Source organism: Phaenicophaeus curvirostris, chromosome 9 (assembly GCF_032191515.1).
Source record: "Phaenicophaeus curvirostris isolate KB17595 chromosome 9, BPBGC_Pcur_1.0, whole genome shotgun sequence".
In the NCBI taxonomy this organism is placed as follows: Eukaryota; Metazoa; Chordata; class Aves; order Cuculiformes; family Cuculidae; genus Phaenicophaeus; species Phaenicophaeus curvirostris.
Window position 1 is genome coordinate 2,669,631 of NC_091400.1, and position 14,827 is coordinate 2,684,457.

The window sequence follows — 14,827 nt, forward strand, 5'->3', positions numbered from 1 at the left end:
AATCTAAGTCTACAGATCTATGTTTCTGTGACTCTGAGGTTCTACAGTTCTATGGTTCCATGATTCTACAGTTCTACAATTGTATAATTCTGTGATTTTATGAATCTAATTGTACAATTCTATGGTTCCATGGTTCTACGGTTCTAGGATTTCATAATCCTGTGATTTTATCAATCTAATTCTACGGTTGAATGTTTCTATGATTCTGTGACTCTTTGATTCTATAATTCTGTGATTCTAGGAATCTAATTCTACGGTTCTATGTTTCTATGACTCTATGACTTTTTGATTCTATAATTCTGTGATTCTAGGTATCTAATTCTACAATTCTATGTTTCTGTGATTCTATGACTCTGACTCTATAATTCTCTGATTCTAGGAATCTAATTCTACAGATCTATGTTTCTGTGAATCCGAAGTTCTACAATTCTATGGTTCCATGATTCTACGGTTCTACGAATCTAACTCTACAGTTCTATATTTCTATGACTCTGTGAGTCTTTGATTCTAGAATTCCGTGATTCTGTTAATGTAATTCTACAGTTCTATGGTTCCATGATTCTGTGGTTCTATGATTCTATGGCTCTATGATTCTACAATTCTGTGACTCTATGAATCAATAAGTCTATAATTCGATGGTTCTATGATTCTATAAATCTAATTCTACGGTTCTATGTTTCTATGACTCTTTGATTCTATAATTCTGTGATTCTATTAATCTAATTCTATGGTTCTATGTTTCTATAACTCTATAATTCTGTGATTCTATGAATCTAATTCTACAGATCTATGTTTCTGTGACTCTGAGGTTCTACAGTTCTATGGTTCCATGATTCTACAGTTCTATGATTCTGTAATTTTGTGATTCTATGAAACTAACTTTACAGTTCTATATTTCTATGAATCTGTGACTCTATAATTCTCTGATTCTATGAATCTAATTCTACAGATCTATGTTTCTGTGATGCTGAAATTCTACAATTCTACGGTTCCATGATTCTACGATTCTATAATCCTTTGATTTTATTAATCTAATTCTACAGTTGTATGTTTCTATGACTCTGTGACTCTTTGATTCTAGAATTCCGTGACTCTATGAATCTAATTCTACGGTTCTGTGTTTCTATGACTCTTTGATTCTATAAGTCCGTGATTCTATGAATCGAATTCTACAGATCTATGATTCTGTGACTCTGAGGTTCTACAGTTCTATGGTTTTATAATTCTGTGACTCTATGAATCTAAGTCTACAGTTCTATGTTTCTATGAGTCTATGACTCTTTGATTCTATAATTCTGTGATTCTATGAATCTAAGTCTAGGGTTCTATGTTTCTATGATTCTATGACTCTGACTCTATAATTCTGTGATTCTAGGAATCTAATTCTACAGATCTATGTTTCTGTGAATCTGAAGTTCTACAATTCTACAGTTCCATGATTCTATGGTTCTACGATTCTATAACCCTTTGATTTTATTAATCTAATTCTATGGTTGAATGTTTCTATGACTCTGTGACTCTTTGATTCTAGAATTCCGTGATTCTATGAATCTAATTCTACGGTTCTATGTTTCTATGACTCTTTGATTCTATAAGTCCATGATTCTATGAATTGAATTCTACAGATCTATGAATCTGTGACTCCAAGGTTCTACAGTTCTATGGTTCTATAATTCTGTGACTCTATGAATCTAAGTCTACAGTTCTATGTTTCTATGAGTCTATGACTCTTTGATTCTATAATTCTGTGATTCCATGAATCTAAGTCTAGGGTTCTATGTTTCTATGATTCTATGACTCTGACTCTATAATTCTGTGATTCTAGGAATCTCATTTTACAGATCTATGTTTCTGCGACTCTGAAGTTCTACAGTTCTATGGTTCCACGATTCTACAGTTCTACGATTCTAAAATCCTTTGATTTTATTAATCTAATTGTACAGTTCTATTTTTGTATGACTCTGTGACTCTTTGATTCTAGAATTCCGTGATTCTATGGATCTAATTCTACGGTTCATTGTTTCTATGACTCTTTTGACGCTATAATTCTGTGATCCTATGAGTCTCACTCTGTGGTTCTCTGTGCCTCTCCCGTTCTGTGACTCCGCGGTTCCGCTCCCCGGCTCCCCTCACCCCTCGCCCCCGGGTCCCTCGGGCGCGCGGCGGGGGCGGCTCCGGGCGGGGGCGGCTCCGGGCGGCGCCGGGCCCGTCCCCCGCTCTCCGCGCCCGCCCCCGGCGCTGCCCGCGGGGCTGCGGGCGGCCCCTCCCGGCGGCGATGGAGGCGGAGCTGCTGTGCGGGCTGCGCGCGGGCTGGGGGCGCCGCCGAGCCGCGGACGGCGGGGCCGGGTCGGGGCCGCGCGCGCTCGGCGGGGCAGGGGCGGGCGATGAGCCGGCGGCGCGGCTGTGGGGGCAGATAGCGACCCGCGGGGAGGCGGCGTGGGGCGCGGAGCGGCGGCGCTGCGGCGCGGCCGGGGGCGCCATGGCGGCGCGGCGGGACCCGCGGGCAGCCTTCCCGCAGCAGCAGCAGCAGCCGCCGCCGCCGCCGCCGCCCGAGCCGGGCTCCAACAGCGAGCGCAGCGCCGACTCCCCCGCGCCCGGCTCCGAGGAGGACGCGGCCGCCCGCGGCCCCGAGTGGGGCGAGGAGCGATTCCGGGTGGACAGGAAGAAACTGGAGGCCATGCTCCAAGGTGAGGGGAGCGCGAGCGGCGCCCCGGCCCCGCGGGGCTTTCGAGGAACGGCGAGCGGAGCGCTGAGGCGCTGCCGCGGCTGCTCGGGGCTCGGGGCCGGGCCCCTCGCTGCGACAAGGGAGCCGAGGGGCTGGAGCGTGGCCGGAGAGGAGCGGCGGAGCTGGGGAACGGGCTGGAGAACGGGTCTTGGAGGGGCGGCTGAGGGAGCTGGGGGGTTTTAGTCTGGAGAGGAGGAGGCTGAGGGGAGACCTCGTTGCTCTCTCCAACTACCTGAAAGGAGGTTGTGGAGAGCAGGGAGCTGGGCTCTTCTCCCAAGTGACAGGGGACAGGACGAGAGGGAATGGCCTCAAGCTCCCCCAGGGGAGGTTTAGGCTTGGTATCAGGAAAAAAAAATTAACAAAAAGGGCTGTCGGGCACTGGAACAGCTGCCTAGGGAGGTGGTTGAGTCCCCATCCCTGGAGGTGTTCAAGAGACGGGTAGAAGATGTGCTCAGGGAGATGGTTTAGGGACAGATAAGAGTGGCTGGACTCAATGATCCAGTGAGTCTTTCCCAGCCTGGCGATTCTGTGATTCTCTTCAGTTCTACGTTGTCCCGGTGTGTTTTGACTTCTCTCAGTGGAAGCGACGTGGGCGCTTCTTGACAAACTAGCCTAAGAGCTGCAGGGGCTGGTTTTGTCGCTCAAAAAAGCAGATAAATAGCTTTAAACCGACCGAGGATGCTGCTGAGCGGAGCGATTCCCGTGGGTGTCGCCCGCTGGCCGCCCCTGAGAACCGAGGTCAGTTTCAGGTCCTCCCCTGTCAAACCTTAACCTGTGTTTGCATCAACAAGGACAGACGATGGTGAGTAGAAGGTCCTCGTCCCAGGGACGACTGTTTTGTAAACATCTAATGTTACACTTAACGTGGTAACTCGTGTATTTACTGACACTTTCAAAACAAATAAACCCGTGTCAAATATTTCACTCTGGAAGGCATTTCATTCCCTTACTGGAAACCCCTTGTCAGAGCTCCAGGGTGCGGGAGCGACCGGAGTGGGTCCTGTTGGTCCCTGAAGAGCTGCGGTTTGACTGGGTGACTACAATGATTGGAATTTTTTTAATTGAGATTCCTTCTCCTGGGGGTGAGTTAATCTTTAAGCAGTTAATACTTTAGTGCTAGTAGAAAAATCTCATTATGTAATGCAGTAAAGAGAAAGGAATTTGGAGAAATAGAAGTCTCATAAGCAACCACTATTTATAAATATGGGTTCATCAGAAGTATCTTAAAGTCAAAAACGTGGGTATTGCAAAGAAAAACTGTGTCTGCGTATGAAGTGGTAGGAGAAAGGGTCAAAACTTGCAAAGTGCTGTAAGGAGATTGAAGGTTGTCGTAACGTTTTCCTCTAGTAGCAAAATAAATTTCCATTATCTCATCCCACACGGAGTCAGTTGTTCCTTCTACCGCTTGAAGTACTAGGCATGTGAGAGTAAACACAGCTCCTGAGCAGAATCTGAATGCTGTGTAGGTTGTGTCATCCAGTGGTAGCCAGTGTCAGCATGGGACTTTTATTTTTTCTCCTCTTAAAATTGTCTTCTTATTCTTGTAAGAGTGTAGTAAAAAGTGTGTGGCTGATAGAGCACGGGGAGTAAAGCAAACAGGATGCTACCTGCTTTTTGATGAGAGGTTGCTCTGTGTCCAGTCTAGAATACACATGCTTCAGATGATGGTTTGAGGAGTATTTGCACTGAATAATTATTGGGTTTTGTGAAGAGAAGTATGTAGTGGGCTTTGTAATTGATTTTGTGTGAAAACCTAACTTTTCTGGCTTATTGTTAATGAAAACCCACTTCTTGAAAGTATGAGGCTGGCTTGATAGCTCTTGCTGTCAGAAAACTATGACCTCTTTGTTAAGCATTATCACTTTAATTCAGTTTCCATTCCACGCTTCACGAGTTTTTATCTCATCTCTTGACTTCCTATAAGAGAAGTTTTAGTTATCCTTTTCTTGTAGGAGAATCCTCAGGCATCCAGCAGCTCTGCCAGGGTGTCACAAAGCGTATCATGAAGCCAGATCCAACCAATGCCCAGAAATTCAATTATACTGGTGATCATAAGCCAAAGTTGATTTTATTTTTTTAACCTCTTCCCCTTCCCACTCTCCCCATGCCCCTTTTTCTGTGGCTATCTTTTGGGAGTTGAAATTTTAACTCCCCTTAGTAGGAAAGGAATAGTGCAAAGGAGGCAGTGTGCCATCTCCAGAAACTAACTTTTGTTGGACAATTCATAGGGTCGTATTTTGTATAGTTTCTGATACCAGATACTTCACTGGAAGTTCTTAAAATGTGCAGGAATTGCATTGTGGAAGGGAACCATTCCTGTGGTCTTAAGTGGTGCTGACCAGATTTCTGATTTCCAGAAGTTAGTAATTTTTTATGCCTTTTTGTTTGGGTTTTTTTTTTAAATCAAGGTGATGTAAATAGGGCTTCTTGTTCATATTGGATGCTTAAAGACTGTTCTTTTGCTTTTGCCAGCTGCTAGAGAGCATGTTTGCACTTCTGAGAGATACTTTTAAAATTATTTAAAAGCTTATGATTTGTTCTGGTGTTCACTATAGCTTTCTTACATTATGGGAAAGGGAGAATATGTGGTCTTTAGTTCAGTTGTCTTTAAAGCCAAGTTTGAAACAGCATCTGTTCAAGAAACCTATCAGGAAATGTTCTCATTCTTGTTCTGGGATCCCTTATTTTTCTGCTAGTCACCATCTGTTGTTTACTGTACTAATGATTAAATGTAAAAAAACAATTGGGTAGAAAGAATATGAAGCAGCTCAGTGTTTGGCTCGGCGCTTCTGTTACATTCTGTGATTGCATTGCTGAATTTTATATGCATTTCTGCCATTTCATCTTTCATGTGCTTCACCTTTTTTGGCTAGTTTCTTGAGGGACAATACTGACTTCAGTGAGACTGACCTGGACACAGCAGACTGTACCGCTCATGTGTGGGAGTGGGATTCCTCACCATCAGATATTGAATCCACAGCTGGAGTAAGTTGTTTAGCTGGCGGGTGGGTAGGTCTCTTTCCAAGAAGAGTTGATGTGGCTGGTTTGCCAGCAGCTGTATCTGAATCTGAAGCCAAATTTGAATTGAGATGTCAGAATTGAGGTGTTTGGAATGTTGGAAAATGCAAACCACAAACATAAAAAACATTATGCTCTTGTTGTGTCCAACAATTTTGCATGACTGTGTTATTGCCTCCTTATAGACGACCAGAATAATGTTCCATAAACAAATCTCAGTCTGTGCAGTGTGTTATAAGCTATTTTATGCTGCATGTCTTCATCAGAGTTAGTTGATGAACAGGTCTCTTTAGAATAAACTTTTGTTTTTTCCAGGAAGCAAACTTCAGGAACACTGACCAGCTATTCTCAGCAGGGACAGATGATATTTCATAGTAGCCCTATTAATTACAGCTGCTCTGCACTAAATTCTGGTAGATGTTCAGGTGACTTAATACTATGGAATGATGTAGTGAATGTTTGAGTGCCTGTTACCATAGCAGCTGAGTACTATCACAAAAAATGCAAAAACTAAACTTAGAAAAGTTGTCCAAAAAAGTATAACCTAATGCCTAATATTGCAGCCATCAATACATTTAGACAAGCTGACTGTGCACCTTAAAAAAAACCCAAACATACCAACAATCGAAAAAAAATATCTCAAGAAGCAACAAAACCCAACAAACAATAACCCCCCCACACCCAAAAAATGCCTAAACAAGCCACTACCACCTTTGCCTTGCATGGTGTACCTTATTCTTGGCTACACGATATTTCAACAGTTTGGATTTCAGATAATCTTTTTTTCTATGTCATATTCTTCAACAGATATTTGGGATTTTGATGGGATGTATCTACAGCACATAGTTAAATACTTCATGGCTTTATAACGCACCATCACACAACAGTACTTGGATAGAAAACAAATCCCCATAGCTGTTTGTTAAAAAGAATCTAGCAGTGGTGTAGTTGCCTTATTATGTACAGCTCTTTCTTTAAGACAACAACTCTCTCTGCCTGTTAGAATTCAGCTTTTAGAGTCTATTCAGTGGGAGGTTTTGTGTTTGTGTTTGGTTTTTCTCTCGTGAGGTAGTTCAGCATTTCTTGTGGTTATTGATAACCAAACCCATGAAGCGAAGCACAGAGCTGCGTGCTCAGGGAACTGGAATACTCAGCACCACAAGCACCCAGTTTGCTGTTGAGCTCGTCTTTCAGAGCAGGTTGTGTTGGTACCGAGTGGTGATTTTGGAAAATACTCTGCCCTGCAGCTGGTCAGAACTCAGAGGGATCATGTCAACCTTAGCTTACATAATGTAGATTTGATTTCTAATTTTTTGTAGTAAGGGTAAAAGTACTCTATTTGCAATTCAGTGTGAGCAGCCAGTGCAAGCAGCTCATTTGGGTTACTATGCATACCTCTCCCTCCTGCCATTGCAGTGCTGGATGAGTCCTCCTTGTCCTGCTCTCGATTCTGATGCCCTTTGCCTGCCATGGGGAGTTGAAGTGCTCCACTAGTGATTTTTTCACCAGAAAGAAGTCCTGCTTTTCGTAGAGGGAAGTGATGTAACTACTTGGGCAACTTTTCTGCACAATTTAATCTAAGTGAAAATTATTAACTGTAAATCTATGGAAAATCAGTTGTTAACTCCTTTGCCTAAAGGTCACCCTTGAGGCCGTTGCCCCATCCTAAGACTGCATTTATGCAATGCCTAGTTCTGATGCTTAGATGATAACCAATTCGTTTTGTTTGCTGATCCATCAGGTGAAACTTTGTATTTAAACAAGTATATTTTCCCTACTTAATGCATAACTATGCAGGAAAACATGCTCTTAATACTTTTAGACTTCTCTGCTAGTTTGTTTCAGCTACAGAGAATGATAAATTGATGTGGAGCAAGTGGAGTTTCAGGGGGACTGGGAGGGAAGGAAAATGCTTGTATTTCAGTGTGTTAAAGAAGATGGAGATGTTCTAAGAAACACGGGCCTCTGCTGAGCCTTTGCTATGAACAATAGTTTTATTAGAGGTTGGGCCCTGAAGACATGAATTAATAGATCTTGTGCAAGTTAGCTGCTTAATAGGCAATTGTGACTTAAATAGAATGGTCCTGACAGCGATGGTTTCTCTGTTGGGATGGCAAGCTCAGTGTTAAATATATGTTGGATTTTTATGTTTTAATGTCTTATCAGGAATTACTCCTTCTCTTCTACATTTTTAAATTTTTTTTTGGCATGTGATGATGGCAGAAATCCATATAATAAAACTATATGTGCAGTGATCCTTCAGTAATTCATGTACCTTCCTTACAACTGAACTCAATGTTGTTGATTTATACTCCTGTACTCTTCTTGGAGTCTTCTCCAAGCTGATCAACCCCAGCTCTCTCAGCCTCTCTTCATATCTTCTCAAACTCTTTATTTTAGTAGGTCCTAAACACAGTTCCTTTTCCTAGAGGAAGAAAATGCTGGGTTTTTTTTCCTACTAAATTGTAAGGTTTCTCTTCGTGTTTTTTATTGGTTTTTTGTTCCTTCCCATGTATCAGCATAACCTAGACGAGGACATAGTTGTAAGGAAACTGGAACTTTTTTAATAGCATTTACATTTGGTGTTTAATTTGCATGTAGCAGAAAAAATATTAAGTTCTTTGTCAGGCTGTCAAATCCCTGAAGTGCTGAATAGTCTATTTCTACAAAAATAAATACATGAAATGAATTTGTGTGACTTGTAGTTTAAAAATGTTCTTGCATTCCGTTGTTAACAATTGTAATAATACCACTTTCTCAAGTTTCAGTGTTTTTTAAGTACTACAACGGACTATCATGGTTTGGCATGAACTGCTAAGTTAAGTATTGCTGGCTTGCACATTCCTGTTGGTTATATTGTAATCTTTACCTCCATTGGAAAATATGTCCTATTTTGAGTACTTATTTCAAGGTCTTGGCTTTATGCCTGTCAAGCAATCAAACATGCTAGTTTTCTTTCATTTCAGACCTCTGTGATGAAAAATTAATAGCTTTTTAATTTTTTTCCAGTAATACCTCTTACTGTGAAGACCCAGTAGTGACTGATGAACTTTAAGCATGAAAACTAATGTGACTAAACATTAGTTGGAGTACCTTTTTATAGCTGAAGAAATGAGTGCTTGATTTAAGAATTTCTTCTTTAAGATGCTACCTGTTAATCACTGGTAGCTTTTAAAATTATTTTGACATAAGCAACTAAAAATATTCCCTGAACATATCTGCAACTTTTGTTCAGTATATTTTTTTGTTTATGGTGAGGCTGTCTTGTCTCTGGTTCAGATCAGTATGACTGTATTGAATGGGGCAGTGTAACTCTTCATGTTTCAGTGGTTTTTATAGCTGATTTATGTAAAGTTGTCTGCATTTTTATCCCCTTTACTGGAATAGGGATACATAGTTTTCAAAAAACCTGTTTCCTGTTAAAGATTCATTGGTATTGTGAGGGAACGCTCATGTGTGGTAGCAGCCCTCTGCCAGGTCACTGTATATGTGGAGCTACAATGTGGAGCTATTTTTCTGCTGCAAACCAGACTTCATGAATCAGAATCATAGAATCACCAGGTTGGAAAAGACCTCTTGGATCATTGAGTCCAACCGTTCCTGTCTGCCCCTAAACCATGTCCCTGAGCACCTCATCTACCCATCTTTTAAATACCTCCAGGGATGGCAACTCAACCACCTCCCTGGGCAGCTTGTTCCAGTGCCTGATGACCCCTTCTGTTAAAAATTTCTTTCTAATATCTAGTGTGAACCTCCCCTGGCACAGCTCGAGGCCATTCCCTCTCGTCCTGTCCCCTGTCACTTGGGAGAAGAGCCCAGCACCCTCCTCTCTCAACCTCCTTTCAGGCAGTTGTAGAGAGCAGTGAGGTCTCCCCTCAACCTCTTCTTCTACAGGCTAAACAACCCCAGTTCCCTCAGCCGCTCCTCATAAGACTTGTTCTCCAGCCCCTTCCCCAGCTTTGTTTCTCTTCTCCGAACACGCTCCAGAGCCTCAACATCCTTCTTGTACCGATGGGCTCAGAACTGAACACGGTATTTGAGGTGCGATCTCACCCGTGCCGAGTACAGAGGGAGAATAACCTCCCTGGACCTGCTGGTCACTCTGTTTATGATACAAGCCAAGATGCCATTGGCCTTCTTGGCCACCTGCACACACTGTTGGCTCATGAAGAGAGGTTGATGGGCAAGTAGCAACGTTGGTCTGTCCTAGTCATTGTCTTGGCTGTGTAGCTCTCGTATAATAGAAACCAGGGCACAGAAATCAGGAAAGCACACGATAGACATGTGCCTGCAGGACAGTTACAGAAGTCCTCATACCTTTTCTGGGAGAACCACAAGTGAGTACCTCCCTGAATTGTCTAATACTAACACGGGCAGCATGGATATCGGACAGGGGAAACATTTGCATGCAGTAAACAGGGCTATGATCTCACTGAGATTGGAGAGGTGTGGTGGGGCAGCTTTTGGGACCGGAGTCCTTCAGTGATTGGACACAGGCTCTTTAGTATGGACAGTCTGACATGCTGAGGAGGAGGTATTGCCCTTCGGGTTTTTTTGAGAGCTCTCCCTTGGGTCAGATGATGAACCAGTTGAGAGTACATGGCCCCAGGATTATTGGGTAGACCAATCTGGTGTTATAGATGTCTGGTACAGACCATCTGATTAAGAAGTAGCAGCAAATGAGGCCTTCGAACAGCTGGAAGAAGTGTCATGTCTCTAAGCCTTGGTCCCTGTGGAGGATTTTAACCACCCTGCTCTCTACTGGAGGAACAGCACAGCTGTACAAGCAATGTAGGAGGCTTCTAAAGTGCGTTCAGGACAATTTTCAAGCATAGGTGATCAGGGTGGTGACAGTAGGAGGGCTCTGCTGGACTTAGCATTTGCAAGCAGGGAGAACCTGGTCAGGGATGTGAAGAGGAAGGGCAGCTCTTCAGAGCCATTTGGAAAAACAGGCCATCAGGAGCAGTCATGAAGTTCTGCACCGGGGGGAGGAATTATCTCACATGGAATCATAGGTTTGGGTCTGCCAAGCTAGAGAGCAGCATCCCAGAAAAGGGCCTGCAGGTCGTAATGGACAATCTGATCAAGAGCAAGTTTGCAGTGTGGCATTGTGACAAGGCCACCCAACAGCATTCCGGGCTTTGTGAGAAAGAGCATTGCCAGCAGGCTGAGAATGGTGATCCTTGCTTGCAACCCAGCTGTGGTGGGACATCAGGAGTGCTACATCCAGACCTGGGCTCCCCAGTACAAGACAAACATGGACATACTAGAACAAGTGCAGCAAAATGCAACAAAGCTATTGAGGGACTGGAGCATCTTATATAGGAGGGGAAGCTGAGAAACTGGGGACTGTGTAGTTTAGTCCTGAGAAGAGAAGACATCAATTTTGTGTATGTGTCAGGGGATACAAGCAGATGGAGCCAGGCTTTTCTCAATGTGCCTTATGACAGGACAAGAGACAAAGTTTCATTTCATGACTTTTGTCCCCTTTCTGGAAAAAAAAACACTTGTACAATCTAGAGACTTGTCAGTTTTGCAGTGTTCAGCACTGAAAGAAGATTGCTAGTGACTGGTTTGGAGAGCAGTCACCTGCTTCTTAACAGTGAAGCTTAACATTATTTTTACATTTTCAATTGTTAGTTAAAATGCTAAGTCTTATAGGACCGTAATATTAGAGCATAATATGTATTAGTGCTATGTATCGACTAATTTAGGGTAAATGCTTGATCAGATATTAATATTAAAAATGGCACTTTACAGCCTGAACTGTACTCCATTGTGACTGAGTATAGGGCCAATTTGTCTTCCCCAAGGCAGTGAGAACCACCTGCTGGGTAAAAATGGTCTGTACATCCCAATTTTAAAAGTCCTGGTAGAATTTAGATTCTTTTTTTAAACTTCAGATGTCTTATGCCCAATTACTGATACTTCAGTGTCATGTCAATCTGACTTAAAATACTGACGGAGCAGTCAAAAGTTATTTAAGTTGCCTTTGTGGTTTTAATGATCATTAAAATGTTTGGGCAGTTGACCCTGGGTCTGCTGTGTGCGTGGGCTGGGTCCAGCTAAGGTGGGTTCAGCTACAGCCCATGCCTGGGAGTCCCCCCAGCACTGGGACGGGCAGTTGCTGTTTCCAGGGCAGGTCTCAGTAGGCACCTTTTAGCCTATTCTCGTCCTTGTGAGGGGAAGCGTGACCAGAGGGTCCCTGGCAGGAGGGGGACCTGCAGCCTGGCAGGACAGGGACCTGCAGCCTGGCAGGACAAATCGGGATACAGGTCTCCTGTGGGAGTGCATTGAGTGCTGCTGTTCCGCTGCCTTCAGGCAACTCTTAAAATCATCATCGCACAATGATGATTACTGGTTAATTATACTGGTTAACTTGTGTGTGCTTCTTAACTGCTTGAGCTTAAACTGGGGCATCAGGGTTCGGGTTCACCTACAGGAACTGGATGAACCAGCTGGAGGTTCAGTGACCAAGCAATGGTTCCAGTGGTGTTCTTTATTGATGTGCTATCTTTACAGTGTCCTACTCGGTTTTGCATTCTTATTGAGCAACTTGGGAAAGCAGATCTTCCTAGAGCAGCTTAGATTGGAGCACAGTCGTATTATCTCTATTGCTTGGATTCTGTTGTATAAACTACAGAAAAACTTGTTTTGAAGGGCTCAATGTGCCCTTCCTAGGAGTCTCCCCCTTGCACATGTGAGTGAGAACAAACAGAAGAGAGCTCATTCTTTAGGGTTTTTTTCTTTCAAGGGCAAAAGTTTTTTGAAAAAATGTTTATAAACATTCCTCTTCTGGCTTTTTGCTTGTTGGGAACACGTGTAGATGCAAGTGAAGCTTGACCCATCCATTTTCCCTGTGCTAAACTTCTGTGCGGGCCAGACCTGGGAGGCTTTGCAGAGTCTTGGTTCCCTTTCTGCTAAAAATGTGATATTAATCAGGTTTGTAAGAATTGTTTTCGAGGAAAAGTAAGCAGTAATCATTGTAGTTGTGTGATTATTGTGAGGTTTGCTATATGTAGGTATTGAAGAATTTGTGTACTGTGACTTTTATAGCATTATTTCCCCCCTGTCCCACAGATAGGCTTTTTTGATGATTTTTTTTTTTTCTCTTGTGGGGCTGCCCAACATTTTACTTAAGAATCTGTGGGATGGTCAGTTATTTTGGTCTTTCAGTCCTTCCCTAAAGCTTCTTAATTCGCAAAGATAGCCTGTAACAGTTACAATGTCACAGGATGTTGTTGCTCTGGGTGCCAGAATATTACAGCACTTTTGAAAAGAAAAACGGAGGTAGAAACTTGTAATACTAATGATTTGTTCTAGTTTTAAGAAGTGTCACTTCAGCCTTTTTGAACATATGTGATATACATGCGTGACATTTTTCTTAATGTAATACTTGCATATACAGTCTGCTGTATGATCTACCCATGCTATTAGTATCTTGCTTTTTATATTTATATCTCCTTAAAGTTTTAAAAATTTTAATAGCATTGATGTTCTAAAGTTTCGTGGTGAGGTTACCAGCTATTTCAATTTTAAATGTATTTTCACTCCTTTTTTTGTTTATAATGTAATTTTTAGTTCTACTTGTTGGTGGTGATGAGTCTGATTTTAAGGATCTGTATTGCCACTCTGAATCAGTGGTTTAAACTAACTTTTAAATTTGCCTTTTTCCCTATTGCCAATAACTTTGTGTGAATGGAGGGCTTTGATTATATCTGTTTTCATTGGCTCTGTTCTGTACAGACTGTGTCCGCAATAAATCTGTGGCAGTTGAATATGAGTTTGGTGATTTAAGTCTTAAGCATCTTGAGAAATGTAAAAAAAATAAATCCGTATTTCCAAAATAAATATTACAGCAATTAAGTGATGCATTTTTATGTTATGGGAAGCTTTAGCAGATTGATGTCTTCTGAAGATATTCACCACATCCTTTATAGTAAGATAATTTAGTTGCTTGAGGGCATATAAACTGGGATTCAGTGTACTCTTTGCAGTACAGTTAAACCAGAAGCTGTGTTGTAAGGTAGTTCCTATAGAGAGCACTAGAAAAGCCATGACAAGAGAAAGGTTAATCACTTAATGGAAAAAAATTCTGTGTTTAAATCCTATCTCTGTGTGTAATACATATATTTAAATAACAAACATGTATTTAGAGTTGTATATAATTCAAATGAAGGGTGCGTATGCACTTAGACCTTACTGGGACTTGGAAATACTTCATTTAATTGTGGTCTGCTTCTAAGATTCTAACACTTGGCCTAAATTTTTCTGGATGTGTTAAGTGCATCCACAGGTGAGAAGTGCTATAGGACAGAGAATTATTAAATTGCTTTAAATCAAGGCTGTTTTAACTGTTCTAACTGCATATAAACAAATGTCATTTAAAGAGTCAGAATATGGAATATTTTTTAAAAAATTGTTTTATGTAGTGGAAAAGAATCTCAATACTTTTTTTACTTCTATAAAACAAACCTAAGCGCTGTTTTTCCTTAGTAAGTCTACTTCTGGAGTGTGTGCATAGTAGTGGATAGGAGAGAATCTGTTTCTAATCTATTCCATGTGCAGAAACAGTGAATAAATTTGATGAAATCTTTAGTCCTTTATAAGCAATTCCTTTTTGAAATATGAACATATCCTGCAGAATTTTCTTTCCCTGCTTGGTGTGGAAGGCATTACCATCATTAGAGTCCAGAATACATGCATTCTCAATATGTGTGAAATTTTTTAATGCATTAAACAATTGAACATGTAAGGATATTTTCTGGGTTGCTTAGCAACACTCAAGGTTTTTTTTTTTTTGCTTTAAGCAGCCTTCAGTAACATCTTTAGATTGCTCAGATATTTGGCAGAAATAGAGTAGTCATTCCAGTATTTGAAACATGAGGAATCACTTAAGCGGTGAAAAAAGTAGGGTTGACTTATTGTAAAGTTTTGTTTATATTTAAATATTTCCAAACATTATATTCTGTGTTCCTGTAAATGTTTGGGAGAAGTGAGTGCAAAAAAGTATTCCGTTCCGTGCTCGATATAGTTTTAGGTGGTTTAGATGCTCGGAGACACAAACTTTTAATACAGATCTAT

General features: G+C 41.7%; 1 protein-coding gene across 1 annotated transcript in view; it reads left to right on the forward strand.

Moving 5' to 3' along the window:
* The first annotated feature begins 2,275 nt into the window (after positions 1 to 2,275).
* The window catches only part of BICC1 (BicC family RNA binding protein 1), a 92,354-nt gene continuing 79,802 nt past the window's right edge, over positions 2,276 to 14,827 (forward strand). Inside the window, exon 1 of the mRNA XM_069864348.1 lies at positions 2,276 to 2,687. Coding sequence (XP_069720449.1) covers positions 2,276 to 2,687 — 412 coding nt within the window. The remainder of the gene's footprint in view (positions 2,688 to 14,827) is intronic.